At 41.0% G+C, this 27,010-nt stretch overlaps 1 protein-coding gene across 1 annotated transcript in view; it reads right to left on the bottom strand.

The window, feature by feature from the left end:
* The window catches only part of ESYT1 (extended synaptotagmin 1), a 159,025-nt gene that overhangs the window by 73,236 nt on the left and 58,779 nt on the right, over positions 1–27,010 (bottom strand). The window contains exons 3-7 of the mRNA XM_073613978.1: positions 16,976–17,017; positions 13,616–13,750; positions 8,731–8,804; positions 6,283–6,355; positions 347–436 (exon numbers count right to left, since the gene is read on the bottom strand). Coding sequence (XP_073470079.1) covers positions 347–436; positions 6,283–6,355; positions 8,731–8,804; positions 13,616–13,750; positions 16,976–17,017 — 414 coding nt within the window. The remainder of the gene's footprint in view (positions 1–346; positions 437–6,282; positions 6,356–8,730; positions 8,805–13,615; positions 13,751–16,975; positions 17,018–27,010) is intronic.

The following is a 27,010-nucleotide window of genomic DNA, read 5'->3' on the forward strand; positions in this document are numbered from 1 at the left end:
AGCCGACCTGCCGCATTACATGTACGTTGGGCGGTCACAAGCGGTTAACAAAGTTTTTTACAAATACAGCCTAGTCACATGTGAGAATCATTTATGACATGATCAGCACAGACAACTATATTAGTTGCATTACAAGACTATAAACACACCGAGATGTGGTAGCAAGATGGAAACACCTATGCAAATGACACTGCAGTTGTCAGTTTGCTACTGCAGCTTATGCAACGCATGAAACATTAGTAGTTTATGTGCAATATTTCAAATCTGACATTTTTTAAACAACCAACCATAAAAATATAGTTTATCATTAGCATATTTGTGAACAGTTATTTAATTGCTGACATACCGGACGTCGGATGAAGAATAATGTTATTGCTCCAATAATAGGGACATCACCAATGAGTGGTTCTAAGATGACTCGCATCATCCCATGCAGCTGGTAAAGAAACCATAGCAGTGTCATTCTGGTGCAATGAAATTAAAGTAGACAAATAAAGAGTCTTTTCAACATCTAGTTCAAGTTCTGGCGAAAAGAAAAAATGACAAAAGGCTCAATTCACAAAGCTCTACACAAGGGTAAGAATCCTTATTTTTAGCCAAGTGACTCATTTTGATGGAGCAATCACACCAACAATCACTTTTTAATAAACATAAGGATCCTTTCTTTGTAAGTTGAGCCTAATACAATGTATGTAACCTGCAGCCGAAGATGTGGCCTGTTATGTAACAAGGGATTACTCCAGTAAATATATATATATATATATAAATATATATATATATATATATATATATATATATATATATATATATATATATATATATATATATGTGTGACACCTTCAATTCCCCAGTCATCTCACACAAAAGCAATAATAATAATAATAACAACGCTTTTTTTAGGGATAAAAAGATAAAATGCTGATATTCACTTTTTCACTAAACTTACCTTTCAGACCATGTTTCATGTTACACCCCAAATTTGGGGTGTAACATGAAACATCAGAGTCCACAGACCCACACCCTCAAACAGCATTGCCTACTTAGAGAATCCAGGAGTTCTTCTTCCGCCCACTGGCTCCTGTTGTATTTGACTTTGTTGCAGCTGTATGTGGCTCCGACCACACAGATATATATCATTCATTCTCTGAGAGTTGTGAATGAAAACAACTATAAAGTCCCATCTGCCACTACTACAGAGGGGCTGTGGTTCTCAATGGAGCACAAATGCAGTGACATCACGGCACTTGCAATCCATTGATACCCCACTCCAGCTCCACAATTGAAGGTCCATACCTCGGTACAGTCCTAGGCTGGAGGAAGAGTCTGCGGAAGCCGGAGCATTCCACCTGAGATCTACTGATTGTGCTTGCAAAAGGCTCAAAAGAAAAAAAAAAAAAATATATATATATATATATATATATATATATATATATATATATATATATTGTTTTTGCAGTATGGGTGCACTTATTTTTTATTTTTTGCAAAAGGTAGAATTCCCCTTTAAGGTAAAGAAATCAATGTACTATTACATAACATGAATCCACTAAACTAACAAAAAACATACATTTTATCATTTGGATTCGGATTATTCACACAATAAGACAACCTCTTGGTAATCTTCAGGACCCAAACCTGGATATTTTAAAGGCTAAGTTCACCTCAAAAAAAAAAAAAAAAAAAAGCCTCAGTAGTGTAAAACCCATTTCCAGCCTAGAAAAATGGAGCTTAGTTTACTGGACTTACCAACAGCCTTCCCCAAAGCCTGGCCAAAAATCCTAAGTGATCAACCCTGTCCTGGTTCAGTTGAGCGTGCCTGTATTATCACAGGAACCAGCGCTGTCCGTTGCTCACACACCAGCACATGCGCGTGCGCTCTCCCACCCTATCACAACAGCAGGGGAGGGAGAGTTTACTGTGCATGTGCCAGAATTATTATGTAGGTTATGTAGGTTATGTATTGAACATGTCCCAAGTATCCTGTGTTGATAATGGTTTGCAAAGTAAAAAAAAAACAAAAAAAAAACAATACTGCTACATATATCACTCTCCTTGTAATGAACATATTTGTTGTCTCCCATCCCATGCTTTGTACTTATTTCCTTCAGATGTGTTCAGGTCTAATCACTGCATTTGTCATTAGGAACTTCTTGAGCCTTGGACAAATCGTCTGTTTGGCTGTCTGACTCTCATCAAAGGTAGCCCCGTGTGCAGGATCAGGATGGCTGGATATGCAGGGTTAGTGCTGTAGAAAATCTCAGATTTTTATGTAGCTCTCCTGTGTTCACCACGTCATTCTGACTCCTAAAATTGGCTAACCCAACTGTCAATTTTATTCCCTTTCTTCTCATCCATCATAAAATGTCTCGCCCAACTGTCACTTTCATACTCCTCTCTTCTGTATCACAAAATAGCCGTCTCAAGTGTAAATTACATTCTGTCCACTCAGCACACATTTACATGGCAACTCTGATACTACATGAAAGCTGGTGGCCATTGTCATTTGGACTTCTTAGTGAAAATATGGAGGAGAATATATAAAAACTGGAGTAGCTAGAATCTGGAGCAGCCTTGCATGGCAAAAATAAAATAAAAATCAGCTTTTATTTTTCATTTTTAATGCTTAAAGTGGAGCTCCACCCAAAAGGGGAAGCTCTGCTTGTTCATATCCTCCCCCACTTCCACATTTGGCTTTTTTTAGGGGGAACGGGTTCCTGGTTCGTCGTGGCCATCTACAAGCATTTCCGGCCCCCCCGCTGCCTTCTGGAGCACACACAGATCCCAGAAGATGGAGGGACTATCCAGAAAGTACAATGCCGGTACCTGCACCTAAAGCCGACTGATTAATCAGTTTGGGGTGCTGACATTGTGGGATCCCTGGACAGGTAAGTGTCCTTATATTAAAAGTGAGCAGCTACAGTATTTGTAGCTGATGACTTAATTTTTTCTCCCAGATTGGAGCTCCTCTTTAGCTTAAGACAGAAGCGGAATGGTTGCCATACATAGCAGCTCCAGATAGTAGGAGGAATCAAAACACGAGCAGTTGTGCATGGCAACCAATCAGCTTTTATCTTCAGCTAATTCAGTTAAGGCTGTGTCACAGTGCAATCCACACAAGTCGCTTAGGCTCAGGGTGGACATAAATCAATTATATATATATATATATATATATATATATATATATATATATTTTTAATTCGAAAAATATAAAAAAAAAAAATAAAAATCAGATTTTTTTTTTTTAATTTCAAATCGATTTATTTGATTTTTATCAAATTTATTTTAATAAAATGCTTTTGGAATAAAAATCTATCTAAAGACGGTTTTCTATTTGAGATACATTAATAATTTAGTTTATTCAGCATGAAATGGAGCTTAGTTATATAGCAAGAGGCCGTATATTCTGCAATATTTACATTTTTGGTAAACTCATTCAATGAATCCAAGCTATGCAAGCTGAGATGACATGCACTGCATTGATGCATTCACACAATGTGACAGTAACCATGAGATAAACCAAAGTTCAGGAATATTCCTTTATCACATTGTTTTGCAAATCTAAGTACACTACAAACTGTATGATTGAATCGGTTCTGATATCGCTGTTTTATTAACCTGACAGCTTATTATTCTAAATAGGAAACCTTCATTTTGTTTGCAAATATTAAAGACTCTAAACGATACCAGCAAGAATAGGTCCTTACATTTAAAGAGCACCTGTCATTCCAGATCCACCATGGCAGCGCCTGTTAGCGGGCATGGGCACTCACCTGCTGCCGCCACGTTCCTCACCTTGTTGTGTCACTGCCGCATCACCAGCCGTCCCATTAAAGTGAATGGGACTGTCAGTGAGTCAACCACTGCGGGATAGAGATGACAGTTGCTCTTTAAAAATTATAATTTAAATCAAGTTGATTTTAATCAAGCCTTTTTACTAGTGATTTTAATTATGATTTAAATTGTGATTTAAAAATCGACATGATTTAAATCAAATCCACCCTGCTTAGGCTACTTTCACACTGAGTCGCTTTACAGGCGTTTTAAAATAGTGCCGGCAAAGCTCCTGTAAAGAGCTTCTCCTGTCACTCCAATGCGAAAGCCCGAGTGCTTTCACACTGGAGCGGTGCGCTTGCGGGACTTTAAAATAAGTCCTGTAAGCAGCATCTTTGGGGCAGTTTAGGAGCAGTTTATACACCGCTCCTAAAACGCCCCTGGCCATTGAAATGAATGGGCAGGAATCGCCTGCAAAGCGCTTTGGCAGCGGCACTACACGGGCGCTATTAACCCCATCAGGCATCCAGGCATCGGCCAGCAACTCATCTCCTACTTGCTTCCGCCGCTCCCCTCCTCCTAGGCGTCCAATAGGATTGCATGTCCTTTCAGCCAATCGGGTGACGGGTATCAGACCCGCTTCCCGATTGGCCGGGATGAGTATCAGTGTTGCAACAGCGAATATTCATTTGCTATTGCAACACACCTGGGTGGGCTCTGGTCACACCCTCTGCGACCCGAGCCCGTCCTATTTTGAAGCATATTAGAGCCTCTGGCTCTAATCAGGTGCTAAAAAAAACACTGCCGCTGTAATTCATGTGCCCAGTGCCCTGAAAGGGGCCGGACGCATGAATAGGGGGTGGCCGGGGAGGCCATGGTTAGATTCATGCTATGCATTAATCTATCTATTGCATATAGGGGGTGGCCTGGAAAGAGGGGGCGGCGCCCGGCACCCCTAAAGGACGGGCCACCACTGGACCCCAAATATTGAAGGCAGTTTAAAAGAGAAGTTTTTGGGGTTTTTTTTTTCATATTCATACTTACCTAGCACTGAGAACCGAGTGATCGAACATCGCCGTTTGCTTGGTTCTCACAGCATCCCAAGCAGGGAGCTGCTGACTGTCAATCAGCAACTCTCTGCTCTGCCCCCTGTGCTCACTGGAGCACTGAGCTGTGGATGGGCGGGGAGCGGCCATCTCAGGCTCTCAGCGGCTCACTGAGAGGCTGAGACGGCTATCAGTCCAGGCACCTGGCGGATCCAGACTTTATTGTCGTGATGACGCGGTGCCTGGACTGATTCCTGAGATGTCAGCAGATAGCGGACTTCAGACAGGTCACAGGAGTGCAAAACGAATTGCACTCCTGTGACCCATAGGAGAAGCCCAGCCAAAATGAGCCTAGGCTGGATTTCTCCTTTAACCTCCCTGACGGTATTCCCAAGTGTGGCTCAGGGTTGAATTTCAGCACCATTAGCGGTAACCCCGAGCCACACTCGTGATTACATCTCAGGATCCTGGTGCAAGTTACTTATCTTGTCCCCGGGATCCTGCGATGTCCCCCCCCGCTGTCTGCAGGCTCCGTCCTCTGCCCGAAGCCTCTCTGTGCCAGGCTCCGTTCCCTACGAGTGTCGTGCCGCACTCGCCTGGCGGCAAATTCAAAAAATGTAAAAATCACACATACAGTACTGTAATCTTACAGATTACAGTACTGTATGAAATCATTTCACATCCCTTTTGCCCCCAATTCTTTGGCCCATGCCCTGCATGCAGTTTTATATTATATATACTGTTTTTTCTGCCTGGAGACTTGAGATTGTCTATAGCAACCAAAAAGTGTCCTTTTACGTCAAAAGTGGCTTTAGACCAGCTAGAAAACAGCGATAGTAAATTAGAACACTTGCAGAATTGAGCGATAGTGAATCGTGGGGAAATTTATTTTATTATTATTATATTATTATTTTTTTTAATTATTTATTTTTATTTATTATATTATAATTTATGATTTTGTGTTTCAAACTTCATCATACCCGGGATATCTACTAGACTCTTGGTGGACAGATCTAAGTGTGTTATTGCTAAGAATTACAGACCTACAATATAAAAACGCCAAATTTCTATGCAAAATAATTGTACCGCTTTGAGACGCAAAAATCTGAAATAATCATATCGCCAGGGAGGTTAAAGACTTTCACATATGAATACGTAGGTGTTTAAGAGTTCAAGATAACTGCAGGTATCTGAGATAAAGGTTGTATGGGGAGCAGCATTTTCATGTACACAGCTCTCATTCTGTTCCACAGCAGAATTGTTTTTTTATTGGTAACACACTAAAGAAGCTTTTACATAGGAACAGCTCCACACAGTACAGTGCAGCAGTATCATGTATTTTAGGTTGTATACAGGTACAGGAATGCATTTATACACAGAAGTGACCGTTGCATGCTTCATATATTTAATACAGATTCTATAATACAAACGTATGGCCTGTGATTTCCACCCGTGAGCCACTCACCTGCGCACCCTTTACTCCAGCTTTACAAAAATACTTTTTCACCTCCACGTCTATTTCCACATCTCCAACATAACTACACAGAGAAAAAGAAAGTCAGTGGTGTCCTAAATGACATACGGCTGAACAGAATAAGCATTGATTAGTATTTCATGGTGGATGGATTAAAATTTAAAGAGGAACTGCAGTCTGATCACATAATTTGTAATAAAAACATGTTTACCATTCTGAAGATTCCCTACAACCACTTTGCATATTATTTTATATATACTGTGATTCTGTACTTGCCAAATATGCTGCAGAAATCTCCCTCTACTAAGTCTGGCTGCATCCACCTTAACTGTGGGCAGCTGAAACTGCTGCCTGTTCACTTCCTGGATTTACACAAACACACCCCTCCAGCTCTGCAGCTCTCGTTAGCCCTCTTACGACTCACTCCCTCCCCCCCCCCCTTCCTGCCAAACCCTCTCTCTCTCTCTCTCTCTCTCTCTCGGGAGAGGGAGAGAGAGAGAGCGAGAGAGAGCTGTGCATGATGTCATAAGCCTAGGCCAGGGGTAGGCAACTTTAGCCCTCCAGCTGTGGTGAAACAACAAATCCCATAAGACATTGCAAGACCCTGACAATCACAGGCATTACTTCTCGAGGCAGAGGCATAATGGGATTTGTAGTTTCACCACAGCTGGAGTGCCGAGGTTGCCTACTCCTGGCCTAGGCTAATGACAAGAAACAGGAGTGGGTTGTAAAAGGTATTTACTGTCAGAAAAAAATATTTTACTATCCAAAGTTTAAAACAACAATGGCAGAAGATTTAATAGATGGAAAGTTGAAAAAAATGAATGAAGAGCCGCTTTAAATGCAAAATTTAAAGAGACAATGGGGGTGATTTACTAAAACTGGAGCATGAAAAATCTGGTGCAGCTGTGCATAGAAACCAATCAGCTTCCAGGGTTCATTGTCAAAGGCTAATTGAACACGGAGAAGTTAGAAGCCGATTGGCTACCATGCACAGCTGCATCAGATTCTGAGTGCTCTGCTTTTAGTAAATCTCCCCCAATGTCACCTTGCTCTTACAGTATTTCTGTCCCACTTCTCAAGATGTCACTATTCAGAAATAGTGTATTTAGAAATCAATTTTCTCCCCAAAGACACTTTCCAGATGGTAAGTACAATCATGTGTCCCCCAGGCAGCAACTACAGCAGGTGTTAAGATGGCCATACACTGATCAATTTTCACTTCACAAGTGGCTCTGTGGGCACCCTCCCTTCTGTCATCCTTTGATTGAAAAATTAAAGGACCTTGGTGGATTTAATCAAAGCTGCTGGAGAATTGTCATGTTTAGCATGAATGGAGGAATCTGTTACATTTGTTTTTATGTGTATAGGAACTGTTTAATTTTTAAAGGGATTGTAAAGCTTAACATTTTTCTTTAAAAAAAAAAAAAAATAACAGACATGATATACTTACCTGCTCTGTATAGTGGTATTGCACAGAGCGGGCCTCCTTTTCTGGCGTCCCCCGCTGGCACTCTTGGCTCCTCCACTTCTTTGTGCGTGTGCGCCCTCATAGAAAGCTGCTTCTTATGGCAGTGCACCTGTACTCCCAAACTGGGCTGTGTGCATCTATTGACACACAACTCAGCTCAGCCCCAATGGCCGACTCTCTGCTCACAAATTTTAATTAACAGCAGCAAAAGCCAATGGCTCCTGTTGCTGCCTCTGTGAGTAGAGAGAGAGGAGTGTGCAGCTGCAGATGGGCACAGCTTTGGATTGAGAAAGGGAGGTAATGGGGGCGAAACAAATGCAGGGAATGCATTAAAGTGGTTGTAAATCTCTGTCATGAAATCTTAACTAAGCACATATATCTGTAGTATTTACTTGTCTCTCTCCAAGGCTCTAAGTGTCGTTTCTCTCTGGTGCTTCGTTCCTCTGTTATCAGTATGAGTCACTTCTGACAAGTTTTCCAACACATGAGATAAATTTGTGATGGGGAGGGAGCTCAGCACACAGCTTCTCTATTCAGGACACAGGTCTGTATTAGTCCTTCAGTCCTGTGCCAAGTCTGAAGGAGGTGTGTGCCTTTCCTCCAATCAGCCCTCACACTGTAACTGCAGCTCTCCACCCTTCCTCTGTGATACTGACAGATGACCGATTCGATTTTATCCCAATTCTTTTCTCTACATCTGTTCAAAAGTGCAGAAGACTGCAGATAAACAAGTAAAAATTACGTAAGAGGATTTGTTTAATCTGTGTGTCAACTGAGGTTATTCACTTCACTGGGTATATGAGAGGGTTTAAAACCATTAAAAAAATGTTCTGCCTTTAGAACCACTTCAAGTTGGAAGGGGAAAGGGGGAATAATGCAGACTTGTCAGGCTTTAAAATCGCTTTAACTCAATAAACAGTAATATGTATTTCATTTAAAAAAAGAAGGGGCATAGGAGAACAACTTGCCTCATATTCAGGTCCAGTATAATCTGCTTCTTGTCCATTTCTGTATGAGCTTTAACACCAGTTATCTTTGGGGCCTGCATAAATTAGAGAACACAATAAGAGCAGACATATTGCAGATGCAGTTCATACAGATAAAGAAATCCCCTGTATATTAGTTACTTTAAAATACAGATTTCAAAGATGGTTGCTCAGAAAAAGCAGCACAAAATTCCCACTCTAAGCAATATACCTGAAATAAACATTTTTAAAAACATACAAAAGGCTGAAATAGATTAATAAATTTTATAATTCTTGGTCAACATTTTGGAATGAGGAGCGGATCTTTGTTTAGTGAAGACTGGTCTATCCACTCACCCATACCAGGATAAAAGACAGAACTTCATTGGTTGTTATAGGCACTATGAATAGTAGTGTTTTCAGAACATTTTGATCATAAGGTTAAACGTTCATGAATAATAAACAAATGGTCTAACAATGTAGTGTTGCCTTGATTCACTTCCCCCAAGGACCCTACAAGGCCAAATGCAGCCTGACTGGCTTGCACTGTCCTTGGTAATGTTCTATAAAATCTGACAATTTATACACACAGCAGAGGAGGATGTTGGGGGTGTGGGTTAAACTGGAGGGCCAACACTTAAAATGTACTAAGGCCTCATGCACACTGAACGTTTTTACAGCTGCTGTTTTTGGCTTCAGGCATTTTTTCTGCAGTCAGTAAACTCCCCTGCATGTTATCCTATCTGTCCATGCACACATAGGCTGTTATCAGCGTTTTTTTGGCAGGGGAGTTTTCTGGCTGGAAAAAAACCCAGAACTAGTGGGCTTTAAGAGGAGTTTTATAACTGTAAAAACGCTCCAACTCTGAGAAGTGCTAAAAAAACCTGGCTATCCTGCATTTATGGATGTTTTTGAGCCATAAGCTTTTGTGGGAGTATAGTTTTGCTAAAAAAAAAAGCTAAAAATTGCAAACGCTAAAAAAAAGCTGGAGAAAAACGCTACTGCAAATACAGCTACAGCTTTCTACAGCTAATGCTACTGGTGTTTTCATAACGTCCAGTGTGCATGAGATCTAAATAATTCCCCCAATCTCCTTAATATAAATACAATACTGTCTAAACATTTTAGGCACTCTGAAAAAAATGCTGTAAAGTGAAAATGCTTTACAAAATGAATATTGCTATTTATCAATTAACAAGCTCCAAAGAGCATAAACTAAAGATTCTAAATCATATCAATATTTGGTGTGCCCACCTTTTGCCTTCAACCTCCTCCCGCCCAACCGCCGTATAGTAAAATGATGGCGGGCGGGATCTCCTCTCTTTCCAGGAGGACATCTTATGAAGTCACCGTACTCGCACGGCGATTGCGGGCACATTGTCTCCCAGGGACCCTGATCTCAGTAAAGAGCCGATGATGGCGTTTAACCCATGTGATCGGCTTTGTCCAATCACAGCCAATCAAAGTAAACATGGAAGTGCCGTTTATCGGCTCTCCTCACCTCACACTGATAGAGTGTGAGGCGAGGAGAGCCGATCAGCGGCATCTCCTCGCAGGGGAGACTGTACAGGTAATCAGGGCACTGATCATTCGTGCCCTGATTACAGTGCAGCCCCAGCAGTGCCCAGCAAGTGATGCCAGTCTGTGCACATGCGTGACACCAATCAGTGCTCATCAGTGCCGCATATCAGTGCCACCTATCAGTGTCCATCAGTGCGGCATATTAGTACCTCCACTTCAGAGCCACCTAATTAGTGCCCTGCAGTGCTGCCTCATCAGTGCCGCCTCATCAGTGCAGCCTATCAGTGCCCATCAGTGCAGCCTCATCAGCGCACATCAGTGAAGGAGAAAAATGACTTATTTATAAAATTTTCAGACAGAAACTAAGAAAAACTTTTTTTTTTTTGCAAAATTTTCGGTCTTTTTTCGTTTTCTTTAGCAAAAAATAAAAAAATCCAGTGGTGATTAAATAACACCAAAAGAAAGCTCTATTTGTGTAAAAAAATATTAAAAATTTCATATGGGTACAGTGTTGCATGACCGCACACTTGTCATTCAAAGTGCGACGGGCGCTGAAAGCTGAAAATTGGCCTGGGCAGGAAGGGGGTCAAAGTGCCTAGTATTGAAGTGGTTAAAGTGGACCTAAATACTAAAATGGAAAAACTGGGAGCAGACAGGCTTCTTATTGTAGAAGAGACATGCAATGGCTCTTCTGCAACAAAATAAACCTACCTGCTTGCTCACAGGCTTCTGCAGAATGTACACCGAGCTGCACATATGTAGTTCAATTTCCATTCCAACACAGATCCCTGTACTGGGATGACTTCACTCCTGAGCATGCACTGGAGTGACATCATCCCGCACCAGCCAATCAAGAGGGCCAAAGACCAGCAATTGGAAGAAGCCTGGGAAACTATGCCGGCACCTGTAAGGTACCTCACAGATGTCAAACTGTTGACGGAGAGGCAAGTAGAATTGGACTTTAGTTTAGTACTAGATACACTCGCGCAGTTTTTAAGTAACTAGGTAGGTTGTTCAAAACATCTAGAACTACCACAACTCTTCTGTGGATTTAGGCTGTTTGTTTTGCTTCTGTCTCTTCATGTAATCCCAGACAGACTCAGTGATGTTGAGATCAGGGCTCTGTAGTGTAATGCCATCTCTTTCAGGGGTCTTTGTTCTTTTTCGCTGAAGATAGTTCTCAATGACTTTGGCTGTATGTTTCGGGTCATTGTCCTGCTGCAGAATTAATTTGGGACTGATTAGAGTAGACGTCTCCCTGAAGAAATTGCGGAATAGATGAGTATATGCTTAGAGATGAGCTAGAGCGAGTTTGAATCCTAGTCTGAACCCACCACGTGAGCCTGCCAAGAAGCTGGTCCAATCATCTTGTGGGCGGGGCATTCCCCTCCTTGTAGCCGCACATGTATATTGTCATAAATTAGGCAGCGCTAAATCACCTGATTATCAAAGATTAGTAAACCAAATGTGAAATAATTATAAATCCATATGGCAATAAACAGATATAAAAGGAATCAATAAGGTGAAAACTGTGATAATAAATGTGCTAATAAGAAATAAAAAGTCTAAATAAAATCATCAAGCGTGAAAACATCCAAGCCCACATGATTAAATATCAGGTGGAACTATTTAATCAAGTGTGATCTGACAAAAAAAAAAAAAAAAAAAAAGACCACTTTTGCCACATGCGAGTCCACCGTGCCTTTAAGGAAGAACTCTTACCCTAAAACCATGACCACCGGTTTCAGAGTGTTCATGGAAAGCATGTCATTATATTACCCATTCGGGATCCGCTCTCATCTGGCCTCTTCAGTTAGTAAACAGCTCATACTCAAAAGTGAATATAAAAATATGCTACAAAAGTGTAATCCCATCAGAGTATAAATTAATCCAAAATGTTAAAAACACTCACATTATAACAGGAATATACAGCACCGATCAATCAGCAAACCAACAGTAACATAACGGGAAATTGGCGTGTATACATTAGGCTGTAGTATGGGGAATGACTCAGCGGAAGTGCAGTGACAGCTTCTGACAGGCTTGTTTAGCTGCATTCAGACTAGGATTTGAACACACCTGAGCTCATCCTTATTAAGCATAGCATTGATAAGACTATTATTTATGATCCAATGTCCAACTTCCTGTGCAGAAATGCATCCCCAAACCTGCAAAGAACCTCCATCACATGCTTTTATAATTAGGCCAGTTGCTTGGCTTTGTTCCCACATCAGTGCAATGGCTTTTATCCCCTGGTCTTCCATGAAGGCCACTTCTGATCAAACTTCTCCTGAATATAGATGGGTGTACCAGGATCCTATTGGTTTCTGCCAAGTCTGAGCTGATAGTGCTACTGGTCATCTTGTGAAGAGACGCCTGTATGAGTGCCTTTATCCATTGCACCAATTTCTTTGGCCAACCACTTAATTTGTGCCATTGTTGCCATTTTCTTTGTGCTTCTGTCAAAAAGCTTGGAGAGCACATCTGGAAACATTTGTCTTCCTTGACATTTCTGCCTGTGAGAGATCTTGATAATGCAGTAAAACAATTGTTGTTGTGCTCAGTGTTACCATTGTGTAAGATTTTTTAACTGAACTATCTTCAGTAACCTCAGTTTGTTAGTAGATCATGGCATTTCCTCACCCAGTCTCATTCCTCCTACTCTGCTGATTCTGTTTGATTTATTGATTGTATTTTAACCTGTTGGTTATTAGCAACTGTTTGGTCTAATTGTTCTAATATTGCCTCCAAAATCCTCAGCAGGATGCAGGTATACATGGGAGAATTGATGCATTTTAAAAGGTAAAAGGGTGGTCAGACAAAATATTCATTTGGTTCATTAATTAATTAGGCACTTTGTCCGTTTTTTAAATAACAACTATTAACTATATTATTTTTGAATGCATTTTAAATTTACACCAGTTTTTCACAAGTGCACCCCTGCTATAAATTACTGTATCCATAGCACATTAGAGTGATGGTCACTGGAAAGACTGCTCCCTACATTTGTAGTCATTGAGAAGAATCCCCCCCCCTTACAGATACCATAAAAGGTCATTGTTGTCCATGGTTACTCATCTGAGAAGTGGAAGTTGTTCATTGCTCAAGGCACCCTTTGCAACCTCTGGAGTAACCCTAGGCTTCCATGAAACCCTGGTTGAGAAAGGCTGCTCTACACAGTACTGTACAGATAAGAGTTGATAGTACTCCAGTCAGGTACACACATAGTCTGCATTCCTTTTATCAAGTGAATTTTAAACTACCGGTACTAATGTTCAGACTGTGCAAAGATAGGTTGGGCTTTAATAGCTTAAAAGAATTAGCAGTAGCCTCACTGCTAATACTGAATATTATTTTGGTTTCTTACCTTTTGACCAAGGTTGATCTTCGTAAAATAGAAAGTGGAGAGGTGAGTATTGCTTGAGCGGATCAATGGTGCTATAGTGTCTGTTAACAGCTTCTCCAAATACTGGCCAATAAATGGCCACATCTGTGCAATAAGCTAAAAGAAAAAGTATACACAAGTCAGATCATATAGATTTTGTCACGTTATGCCTAAAGACCAGTTGTACTTAAAAAGGTGTTATGCCGCGTACACACAAGCGGACTTTCCGGCAGACTTGGTCCGGCGGACCGGACTCCGTCGGACAATTCGATCGTGTGTGGGCTCCAGCGGACTTTTTTTCCCAAAAGTCCAACGGACCTAGAAATAAAACATGTTTCAAATCTTTCCGACGGACTCGAATCCGGTCGAAAAATCCGCTCGTCTGTATGCTAGTCCGACAGGCTAAAACCGACGCTAGGGCAGCTATTGGGTACTAGCTATCAACTTCCTTATTTTAGTCCGGTCGTACGTCATCACGTATGAATCCGTCGGACTTTGGTGTGATCGTGTGTGTCCAAGTCCGTTCATTTGAAAGTCCGGCGGACGTACGCTGCAAAGTCCGTCGGAAAGACTGTCGGACCTGGTCTGTCGAAAAATCTGCTCATGTGTCCGCGGCATTAGCCTTATCCTTAGAATCCTATCAATTCTTCACATTCATTGGTGGCTGCATTCGTTTTTTTTTTAGTCTCTTTCTTCTATTTTAATTTGGTGATCTTCCCTGTAAGTCTGCTGTGCTTCAAAAGAACAAGCTCTCTTCTAGATGTATCAGTTTACAGGGATGAGAGAAACCATTTATAATAAGCTTTTATTTATTTATGTAAAGCCTTTATCTTGTGCTCCACGCTCCCTAGAGTAAATGAACATTCCCAGAGTCGGACTTTAAAATAATGCTTAGAAAAATGGGGAAACTGCTTGTAATGTAAAATAAACCAAATTATTATTATTTTTTTTCATATGCTTTAATAATATAACTATTACAATATAGCCTATTCCCATTCACTTTGCACGATTCTGTTCTAAATTTAGACTTGGATTTCAAACAATAAAGCCTATGTAAGTTATATTGAGAAATTTGATTGGCTACTATGCACTTGCATATGCTTTTCATTCATACAGTTTTGCAAATGTAAAAAAAATAAGTACATTCATAATACAGTTTGCATGTCTGGAAGAACATTTCTTGGCCTTTTCTGTCCTGTACTCACACTCCAGCTAAATCTTTTGTTCTATTTTGCTTTGTATAGGAGCAAGAATGGGTTGATGAGTTAATGTTAGCTGTCCCTCTTTAGGAGATTTCCTCAAATTTTTTGTCAGGACAGGATGTGATGTGAAATCTCTCCAATGGGGACACAGACAAAAACTTAGAGCATAATGGGGAAGGGATAGAACTGAAAACATTTCTGTGCTTTCCTGCCCCAATGATAACTGCTCCATCTATTACGTGTCCCCAATGGTCGCAGACAAAAATAACAAGCTGATAGAAATTTCAACCTTTCCCGACTTCATCAAAAACAAAAAAATGACTGTGGTTTAGCTTTAATTTGCATCAAGGCAGCATATCAAGCAATCCCCTAACCATCCACACTCTAATAGAGACCCCCTATCTGGAAGTATATTCTTTGGCACCGTATCTGGCCTGCCAGGCCATTTTATTTTGCCTTCGCACCTCTCTTGCAGCTGTGGCACCCCCTGGTCTCTGCCCCCACCCTATCTCAGCAGTCGGCAGCAGAGAGGAGGACAGAACTCCTTCTATAGATCCTGTGCCTTTCTGGGCAGCTGCAGCACCCCCTTCTCTCTATCTCCCCTGGTCTCATTCAGCAGAGGCAGGCAGATGACTCCAGTCCTCTTCCAGACCCTGTGCTTCCTGGTGGGCCCACAACATCTCAGCAGCAGTACAAGATGGGGGGGGGGGGCGACTGTTGACTTCTTATTGTAGGGGGGCTCTTGACATCTGATGTAAGGGAGTGGGGTGCTCTGGACATCTGCTTATAATTATCATGAGAATAGTACAATTCTATGCCAGTTGAAAAGGAGGCTCACACATCCACATGAAACTTTATTGGAGACTGCTTAGACCAGGGGTGTTTAAACTTTTTTCATAGAGGGCCAGATTTTATGAAGTGAACATGCGTGAGGGTCGACCATTTTGCCTGAAATTCTTTGAACCATTAAAATTCGGTCTAAGTGTGTTCGTCCGAGCGAGCACTAATACACTGCCCAACAAGAATTATCTTGCCTTTGTGGCTGTGTGTAGTGAAGAGATGAGCTTGGGTGTGTTATTTAGAGAGATTGAAATATATATATATATATATATATATATATATATATATATATATATATATATATATATATATATATATATATATATATATATATATATATATATATATATATATATATATATATATATATATAAAATACCCGAGCGCCGCTCAGGACTAAGGATTAGCTTGGGCGTGTTATTTGCATATACCATATTTATCGGCGTATAACACGCACCTTCACTTTAAGAGGGAAGTTTCAGGAAAAAACTTACATTTTAAATAAAGAACTGTGAAGCAAAATAAGGGTCAGTGCCCATTAATGCAGCCTCACCATGGCCATGAATGCAGCCTCACCATGGCCATGAATGCAGCCTCACCATGGCCATGAATGCGGCCTCACCATTGCCACCAGTGCAGCCTGATTGATGCCCATCTGCAGCCTCGGAGGGGAAAGTGAGGGGAGGCGGGACGAGCGCAGACAGATTACATACAGGAGAATCTCCTGTTTACTCGGTGGCTTCTTTAATACAAAGTCCCACCTCCTGTGATAGACAGAACAGTCGTCCAATGGCAGCCCAGGAGACGGAACTTCCTAATACAGACGCCGCCAAGTAAACAGGATATTCTCCTGTATGTAATCTAACGGCACTCGTCCCGCCCCCTCCCTGTCCTCTCCGAGGCAGCGCTGATAAATACGGTATATATATATCTTTTGTGGCCCTGCGATATATATATATATACAAATGACCAGGGGGGCCGTATAAAACCGGAATGCGGGCCGGACTTTCGACATGCCTGGCTTAGACATCACCTGCTACGGGAGTGTGATTGTGCTATGTGCCAGTCTGTACCTGCCCCTCACAGCTTCAGTCTTAGGTTATTACTAAAACCAGTAATAATTGAATGCAGAGGCAATGATCAAATATAATAAACAGTAGATACATTTATACTGTCTTACAGATACAACCGACCCTTTGAGGGCAACCATAATGCTGATGCGGCCCACAATGAAATGGATTTTGACACCCCTGCTCTACGGTATTCTACAATATGAATATTACAGCATGAATATCATTACCTTGTTCAGCCATTCTGCTTTCTCTACATCAGGAAAGGTAACCTGCAAAAATAGAAAGAAGCAAATTTGATTTATGGCTTCACCTGAAGATAATTTGTAATTATATTAATTTATAAAAGACAGGACAATCACATGAGACATCAGCTGCAATGGCCACTGCTCCCTTACCTAAACAGACTTGTGAAAAAAAAAAAAAAAAAAAAAACAGGATTTTTGACTTTCCCCTAAAATATGTACAGTACAGGACACAGACATAAGGTGGCCATACATGGATTGAAATTCGACCGGTTTAGCAGACTGGCTGAATTTTGATCCATGTATGGGCAGACTGGTTGTACAGAAGTTGATCCACTGATCAACTTTTGCACAACCAGCCTGTTGTTTTTTTTAGTGATTGATCACTGAAACGGGCTATAGCCTTCGGTGCTGATCTATGTATTCTGACAGTAGAGAAGTCTCCTTGATGTAAAGAGTACAATAGTACAGCGGGAGCGATTGCCCCCATCCACCTCAAATGTGTGGATGAGGCAATCAGATCATTTCTACTTTAGTTCAACCCGCTGGGCCAGCAATATGGCCAGCTACAGTCCTGGGTTAGATGCAGCCAACATCAGGTGACTAGACACCGATGGCAATCAAAGCTGTAAGGACCCCCATATAACCCCTCCCATTACCAGCAATCGTAAGTTTTTTAGCAAGCAATAAGAAGATAGAGATAGCGATAGAGAGAGAAGCTTCCTGTGTCCTGCACTGTACTCCAAGAAATAGATTTCACAAATGCAGTAACGTACAGGACACAGGCATAGTCGTAGAGAACTGGGACATCCAAAAGCAAAACAACTGAGGGGTGGCCAACAGCAAAAAAAAAAAAAAAAAAACTCCAACGGGAGCACAGAAATAAAACAGTAGAGAAGCCTAACCTTAAAGGAGCAGCTTGAAGCACCAAAAGCCAAGCTGGCATCAAGAAGGCCTGAGCATCCACCTGGTAACCCTCATACAGAACTAAACCCATTGATTGTAACTGTTTCCTAAAACAATTACAGTATATTCGAGGCATGCCTGGAAGGATTACTGTGACAGTTGCTTTTTTGCTCAACCAGACTGTCAAGCCATCAAATGCTCATACTTCATCACATGGGCAGCACCATGACAACTGCAGAGCAAACAAACTAAGATGGCAGCTTCCATGGCTGTAAAAGATAGAGGAGGGTTTAGTTCCGTTTTAACTTACATTGAAACAGAAGACAAAGAGGCAGCCTTCCAATCTAAGACTCCATTCACACCATACATTCCCACCATTTGTGTACACAGATCTGAACTGCTTTTTGCTCTCCCCAAAAAAGGCTACATAAGCATAACACAGCAATTTATGCATAGAAAAACAGATAGGCTCCATTCACAATAGTGTGATTTCAGATGTGACTTCAGTCACACAGAAACGTACGAGAATGGAAATCACATAGTTTTCAATGGTGCCTATTAAGATCAATGCAAACCAGCACAGCACAATTTTGGAAAATGTTTCTGTACTGCTTTGGTGCAATTCCAGTGAGATTTTAGATCCACAAAAAAATGAACCTTAAGAAATCTTAAACAAAAGCTTACTTAGGATTAAAATGAAGATCTGTTTAGATCCATTAGCATAATGCCAGGAACATAATGAGAAGCACCCATGTGCAGAAACCTTAGAAGTACTTTATTGTACATCACGTATGAAGCACATGGTTATTCTTTCCATAAGGGTCACTAAATTCCCTATAATCTATCTTCCTGTAGCATCTCCAAAAGCGATCACTAAATCAAGCGCCCACAAGGTAGCACTGATGATAAATTCTATACCATGCCAAGTATCGCTTATAGTGAAGATAAATACCAGTGCTAAATACCCTAAATTGCTTTAAGCCAGCCATTCTCAAACAGGGTTGCATCGCAGATGATCACACTCTAGGGTTCTTCCAGAGGTTGCTAGCAGTGAGCCTTGAGCTGTAGCTGACTGACCACCCACTTGATGGAGCCTGCATAGTTCTGGGGCCAACGCCACATGGCAGAATTAGCGGCATGATACTATTGATCTTTTTAGTCATCTGTAAGAGTGGTATTCTAATCACTACTGTAAGGGGAAAGGAGGACACTCTCAACTCAAAGTTGCGCCGACTTTGGAGTGTAACTTTGATGCAATTTTAATGCAACTTTGGATGGGTGCGACTTGGATACGGCTTTGGCTTTGACCAGTGATAATGGACAACTGTTGCACACAAGTTGCATTGTATAACATTCAGGCATTACTTTCATGCAACTTCTGAGGGTTAACATTGAAGTCTATGGCCCTCAAGTTGCATGAAAGTCAGACCAAAGTAGTTCATGAACTACTTTGAAATTGCTACAACTTTAAGTCGTGCATATATGAATGGGTATCATTAGAAAACATGGGGAACGACTTGTCATGCAACTTTGATGTCCAAAGTTGCATGACAAGTTGCACAAGTGTGAATGGAGCCTTAGCAGGGGTTCCCAAAACCCTAAAATAATTTCAAGGGTTCCTTAGGGGACAAAAAGACTGAAAAAAGATGCTATCCTTCTGGCAAAACGAATTCTGGCCAAACATAGAATGAAATTCACTGAATGGGTGGCACTCTCAACTGCCTCTTGTCTGACATCCCTCAAAAAAATGAAGTAGCCAGACAGCAAACTATTGGAGAAACAGTGGCTGCGTCCAATCAGATGCAGGCAATGTTCAGGTATTTTGACAGCTGACGGGGCAGCCTGTCAAAATACAATTGCCATGGTGGGAGATTCATCCATCCGCACTGTGTAACGTGGTTGGAGGCATTTGTTAGATTTTTTTCAGAAATAAACTATAGGTGTATAAGAAACTTATGCAAAAATATATTATGACATCATCCATCATGATGAAGGTCCCACGAGTCATAGTCCTTCAGCAAAATGTTAATCTAAATCACAAAACAATAAACACATCAAAAATTAGAAAACAGTACACAATGTAACAGAAAGCTCTTGGCTGCCGAACACACTGTCCTGTATATCTAATCATTCTGGTTTCCGCTTGTTTATTAGCTACTAAAATGTGACTATCTTGTGCTGATGATAGAATCAGCAAGTAAGGAAGCTGAGGTTACTTGTATGAAAGCGGAAGGGGAGAGGTGATGGCATGTGAAGAAGCTCATGAAACCAATGTAGGAGTGAAGAAATCACAATAAAAGAGAGGCAGAATAATGACAAGAATAGAAAAAGTATATCTGTTAGATTCAATCATTGACTCCTGTCTGGCTGCAAGAAAGGCATTGCAATCAGACTCCTAATCATGTAGGGTGACATCATGTCTACTTTACAGGCCTTGCCCTATACCAGTGTGAGTGAAGATATGCTTTTTCTTGACCACAGCAAGCACTAAAGTACAGCATACAAATGCACATGGAGAATACAATTACTACAGAGCAGGGCTTGCCTGTAAATGTTGGAACCATGCCACCCACACATCCTCATTTCTGGTGGTACACATCAGGGCTCACCATCTAAATAAAAATGGGTGAAGTCTGCAACTAAGGAAAATTCTGGTCCACAGACGAACAGCCACTACAAGTTTGGGAACATCTCTGTGAATATGTCCAACCAATCAACAGCAATATCAGGAAAATAGAAGTTTTCAGAATCAGAAATGTCCAGGTCTGGACTCAAGGCAAATAGCAAAATACATGTTAAATTTATATACAGGAACTGGTTTTACCAGTCAGAAGGTTTGAAATTTTCTCCATTAAGTTATGAGATTTGCTGACCTGTCTTTTCTCTATTGCATCTCAGTAATATACCTTGTTCACCTCCTCACTCCCAGCCAGGGATTGGGTAATGAAGGAGAAACAAAAGATCGTGAGGCTCAGCTCTCCTCTCTCCTCCTGTCAGTATATGTGCATACAGTAGAGCCCGACCGTCCCCTTGCTCTCCCACTATGAGTGCTGCTGTACAGGGGCTTTCAAGAGGCTGATATTGATATCAAGATAGATTTCATTACTTACGTTAAATTAATCACAAAATGCAATTATATTTTTTCCTAACGAATAGACAACCGTACCACTCACAGTGTTCCTAATCACCGCAACACCAGTCATATTGTCCCAAATCACCACCACACCAGTTAGTGTCCCTGATCAATGCCAAAAAACAAAAATAGTGTAGTGCTAATATAAAAAACAACCAGGAAGTGATGTCAGGGACAAACGGGAAGTGATGTTAGATAAAGGAACAGGACGTTCCATGAGGTACAAAGTAGGGGTGACGTTGTTGGAATTGGCAGCAGAGAAGACAGGAAGTCTCTGTGGAAGACAGGAAGTGATGTCAGGTACAGACCATCTTTCTCAGATACCGGAAGTGTCATGGACTGTATGCGGAACTGAATGATATCACCCCTGAGGCTCATACGGTTCCATATACCACCTTTGGATCTTTTACCATCTTCTACCGAAATTCAGCAGCCGTTGATGACTAAAGCTTGTTTGACCCAATCAAACGTAGGTTTCATTGGGTCCAAAGGTTCCGGTAAGCCTTCTTATTGTTGGTGGGGGTGCACCTTCGAATCATCCTTTTCTTTGTCTATGGATGTGTGCAATATGAAGTCACATACATATTGAGGACTACCATCATTTTGCCAGACATATTCCTTCAGGACTATTAGGACTTTTCCGCTTTTTATATACTTTTTATGTCCTCCTTTGTGAAATGTGCATTTGAGGAATCTATTGTTCTTCATATTATACAACACATGGTTGTTTTTTATATTAGCGCTACACTATTTTTGTTTTTTTTTGTTTCTGCTTATATCCTATTGGCTGTGTTAGCTGCTTGCTGTTTGGGTAGCGCAGAATTATTTGTTTTATATATCCTGATCAATGCCACACCAATGAGTGTCCGTGATCACTGCCACACCAGTCCCACTGTCCCTGATCACCACCACATCAGTCCTACTGTCCCTGATCACCACCACACCAGTCATATTTCCCCTAATCCCCGCCACACCGGTTACAGTGTCTTTGATCACTGTCATACCTGTCATACTGTCCCTGATCACCGCCACACCAATTACAGTATCTCTAATCATCACACCAGTGTATGCCAGCAACAGTGTTCCTTATCACTGGTGTACCAGTGGCAGCGTCTCTACACCAGCGTAAGCCAGCAATAGTGTTCCTGATTGACGCTACACCAGTCCCAGTGTCACCAGACCATCATAAGTCAGCAGCAGTGTTCCTAATTGCTGTCACACTAATCCTCAGTGTCACCAGACCAGTGTAAGGCAGTGTTCCTGATAACTGCCACACCAGTGCAGTGTTGCCTCTGCCTGCTGCCTGTACTTACCCTGGCCTGTTTATTGATCAGATTACTGCATACTGCCTAGTACAATCCTTTGCCTGTTTGCTGACCATGTTTCTGCATGCGCCTGAGCTGACCAATCTCACATCCCGCTGACTACATTACTGTAAGACACCAGTCCCAGCCACCCCCTGCAGACAAATGCATTCCTGGAACCACAGGAACTTTTTTGTTCTTCCTTTCTTTAGCCTCCTGTGCTTCCCAGCATTCCTAGGGGGCAGCCACATGCCAGTAGGCTAGGCTTGCTTGGCTTATAGAAACTGGGACTGCTAAAGGTGATGCTACACTAAGCTATATTACCTGAATACAGAAGTAAAATTACAGTACATAGGTTTTTTGACACAATTGGTTGATTTGTGTGATAAGCAAGATACAATATCTGGTACATAATCAGTCCAGACGCTAAAAAAGTCTCACACATGTGATCAGGAGAAGTAGTGAAATGTGTTTTGGTGTGCAAATCTAAGTGTGCCCATGCTGTGTGTGAGAAATATTCTATTAAATTGCCAACTTTGTGTAAAAAATATATTTTTATCATCTTTACACATTTTCCAAAAACTTGTGGCATAAAAATGAAGTCTTTAAAAGACTCGCCATCCCTTATAAAAAAATATATTGGGGTGTTTAATCTCCAAAATGTGGTAATTTTATGGGCGTTTCCTCCGTCTTGGCGCTCAAGAACCTCCACAAATGTGATAGGTAGTCAGGAAATTAGATGTGTAATTTATGCCACTAGAAAGCCTGAAGGTGCTCCCTGTATTTTGGGCCCCCTGAGTGGCTAGGTTGTGAAAAAGTCTCATGCATGTGGTATCGCCACACTCGGTAGGAGTACTAGAATGTGTTTTGGGGTGTATTTCTAAGTATGCTTATGATGTGTGTTAGAAATATTTTATTAAATTGACAACTGTGTAAAAAAAGAAATAAAGCCGCGTGCACACGAGCGGAAAGTCCGACAGAAAAAGTCAGACGGAAGCTTTTCATCGTCTATTCCGATCGTGTGTATGCCTCATCGGACTTTTTTTTTTTGAAAATTCTGATGGACCTAGAAATGGAACATGTTCTAAATATTTCCGACAGAACCAATTCCTATCGGGAAAACCGCTCGTCTGTATGCTGTTCTGACGGACCAAAAACTACGCATGCTCTGAAGCAAGTAGGAGACGGAAGCTATTGGCTACTGGCTATTGAACTTCCTTTTTCTAGTCCTGTCGTAAGTGTTGTACGTCACCGCGTTCTTGACGGTCGGACTTTGGTTTGACCGTGTGTAGGCAAGACCGTTTGAATGGAATTCCGTCGGAGTTCCGTCGGAGAAACCTTCGGAGTTTATTCTGACGGCAAAACCCGTCATGTGTACATGGCATAAGACCCACTATACCTTTCAGAAAATAACTTGGAATGTTTGCTTTTCAAAATGGGATTATATTGTGGGTGTTTCCATTGTCCTGGTGATACTACTGATAGTCAGGAAATTAGATTTGTAATTTTTGCCCCTGGACCGCCTCTGAGGGTGCTCCACGGATTTTTGGCCCCTCTATTCATCAAATCTCACACATGTGGTTTCCCATACTCATGAGGCATAGCAGAATGTATTTTAGGGTGTAATTGTAAATATGCCCATGAAAAACTCATAATGCCTCTTACCAAATATCTTCGACTGTCTAATTTCCAAAAAGTGGTCATTTGGGGGTTTTTTTTGTACTGCCCTGACATTTTAGGGCCTCAAGACATGAGACAGCCAGTCAGTATATCAGAAACAATTTTCAAATATACTGTGTATATATATATATATATATATATATATATATATATATATATATATATATATATATATATATATATATATATATATATATATATATATATACACACACACACACACACACACCATAGTTTGTCGACTCTCACACAGACTAAATAACATACAATGATTTGGGTTATTTTACCCAAACAAATGTAGCAGAATATATTTTGGACTAAATTTAGAAAGGGTATTAAAAAACCAGAAGCTAGGAAAAATTCGTTTTTTCCAAAATTTTCTGTCTTTTTTCATTTATATAGAAAAAAGTACAAAACCCTGTGGTGATTAAATACCACCAAAAGAAGGTTCTATCTGTCTCAAAAATGATACAACTTTAATTTGGGTAGTGTTGCATTGCATGACTAATTGTCATTCAGGACTGCATGGGGGTGAAAGTGTCCGGACTTGAGATGGTTAAAAAGCCAGTTGCTAGAAAAAAAAAAAAAAAAGGAAGAAGTTTTACATGGGCATAAGCTTTGCAAAAAGGTTACTAACCACTTACAGTTTGGGAGCTCTTTTCCGGCTTAATAATCCGGTAACCAAGGTACAATACAAAAACCGCGCACAAATACAATCAATCAGAACAAGCCACACAAGACAACTGAGCTGTGGTTAATTACCACATCCTCTCCATGGTGGAACAAAAGGAACCGATGATGATCACATATACATATTAGCAACAGTGTGTCCATTTTAGAACAGGCCATTTCAAGGATATTACATCATGTATAGGTAAAACCTTTTTTTAGTTTTGAATAGCTGTAAGGATGAAAATTCCTGTCAAGTTTTTACTGTTGTCTATGTCACAGCTATGTAGAGTCACGCTCCCCATTTGTCCTTTCCTCACTTTGTGGAGGCTTTCCCACTCTTCCTATAGCACCTCTGGGACAAGAAGTACAAAAACGTGTTATATGATGGGCTATTCAATTTCATCCTATTATTTTGACTGCAATTCTGCTTTATTTCTGATATGTTTGACATTTCAGGTATATACCATTTCATGCAAGAAAAAGGAAGGGTACCAGCCTTAAAACCTGGAAGTTTATGGATGTACTGCACATTTACATGCAGGTAATCCCAGTCAACAGTTTACCATTGAGAATGAAAAACAAATTTAAAATAAGGTAAAAAGAGTATATTATATTATTAAGCTGCTCCCCTGTTTTGGTATGTAGTACTCAAAAAGCAATTATATAGTGTAGAGAGGGTGCTATAAAGTGACTAATCAATTCAAAAGCAACAATGTGAACCTGATTGATCATGCACAAATAAATAGGAGTAGAAAAAAACACACAACAATAAAAAAAAAAAAATAGTTAATGACACAATAACTCAAAACAATCGTAGAAAAAATATTGTGTAGTCCCAAACAAACAGTTCGTAGTGGTCTGAAAAAAAAAAAGAAGAAAATAACACAAATTTTCTGTGTAAAAGATCTTGCAACAAAGTAGTGGGGAAATCCTTCACCAACAACAACTTAAACGACACCCAACGTGTACTGAATAATGAATCTGCATACCAGATGAATTTGACCTCTTTATTTAAAAAGAATGTCAGAACCGCTTTGGCAGGATAATGCCTGCTCGCATATATGGACTGGAGATATGAAAGAAACTTCCTCCTCGGAGTTTAGACATGGGATATATGGAAAACACAATAGAGATCCATAGCGTAATTCTATTTATTAAAAGGGTAAAACATACAAGAAAAGCCAAGGGGCTGCTTAAATTTATGAGTGCCCAAACCCGGCACTGGGGCTGCTAGCTCATTTGTGCTATAGACGCCTGGTTACCACCTCTGTGGCCGGCGTGCATTCCACCAGCCGAAAGAGACAGCCAAAGGGACCGGATATGACGCAAGATAACGTGACCAGGTGGCGCTCTGACGTACGTTTCGTAATAACGTCTATAGGAAGCTGGAGACATTATTACGAAACGTACGTCGGAGTGCCACCTGGTCACGTTATCTTACGTCATAGCCGGTCCCTTTGGCTGTCTCTTTCGGCTGGTGAAACGCACGCCGGCCACGGAGGTGGTAACCAGGCATCTATACACTTTCATAGCACAGATGAGCTAGCAGCCCCAGTGCCGGGTTTGGGCACTCGCAAATGTAAAACTCTGTTTTGAGTTATCGTGTCATTAACTATTTTTATTGTTGTGTGTTTTTTTCTACACTGTTTATATGTGCATGATCAATCAGGTTCACATTGTTGCTTTTGAATTGATTAGTCACTTTATAGAGCCCTCTATACACTATATAACCGTTTACCATTGACTAAAGCCCCGTACACACAAGCTGAAAGTTGGGAGACATTGGCCGGTCAAAAAAAAAGCAGAATGGCCGACATTCGGCCTGTGTGTATGTTGGTCTGTCCGACAGAAGCCGGCTGTTAGGTCAGCTTCTTCGGATGAGCATGTTGGAAAACCCGCAGATGATCAACTCGCGTTCAGCACTCTCAGCCAATGGCAGAGCACGCTGATCGGAATACTCTGGCGGGGGGATCCCCCTGTCACAACAGTTCAGTAACTTAAAATGGTTAGTAGAGTGGCTCCAACCGGAGCTGACAGTTTTTTTTTTCGTTCAACAAAAAAAAAACTTGTAGTGTGTACCTTAGGCTGTTTTCCTTGGCCAGATTTTTAAATGTCTCCAGGTGATCGGGGTGCTCGCCCTCCACCATCACTGTGGAAGACCTTATCTGGCTTCATGCCAACTGGTAGTGTAGTCCACAATGTGCTTAATCACCCATAAATCCCAATAAACATTTCAGCAAGAGGATAATGTGGTTAGTTCCACTGTTCAAAATTCCAGTGAGGAATGTCATGACTGTGGAGGGAACTTCAGCAAGCCTATTTATG

The sequence above is a fragment of the Aquarana catesbeiana genome, linkage group LG02 (assembly GCF_042186555.1).
Source record: "Aquarana catesbeiana isolate 2022-GZ linkage group LG02, ASM4218655v1, whole genome shotgun sequence".
Classification (NCBI taxonomy): Eukaryota; Metazoa; Chordata; class Amphibia; order Anura; family Ranidae; genus Aquarana; species Aquarana catesbeiana.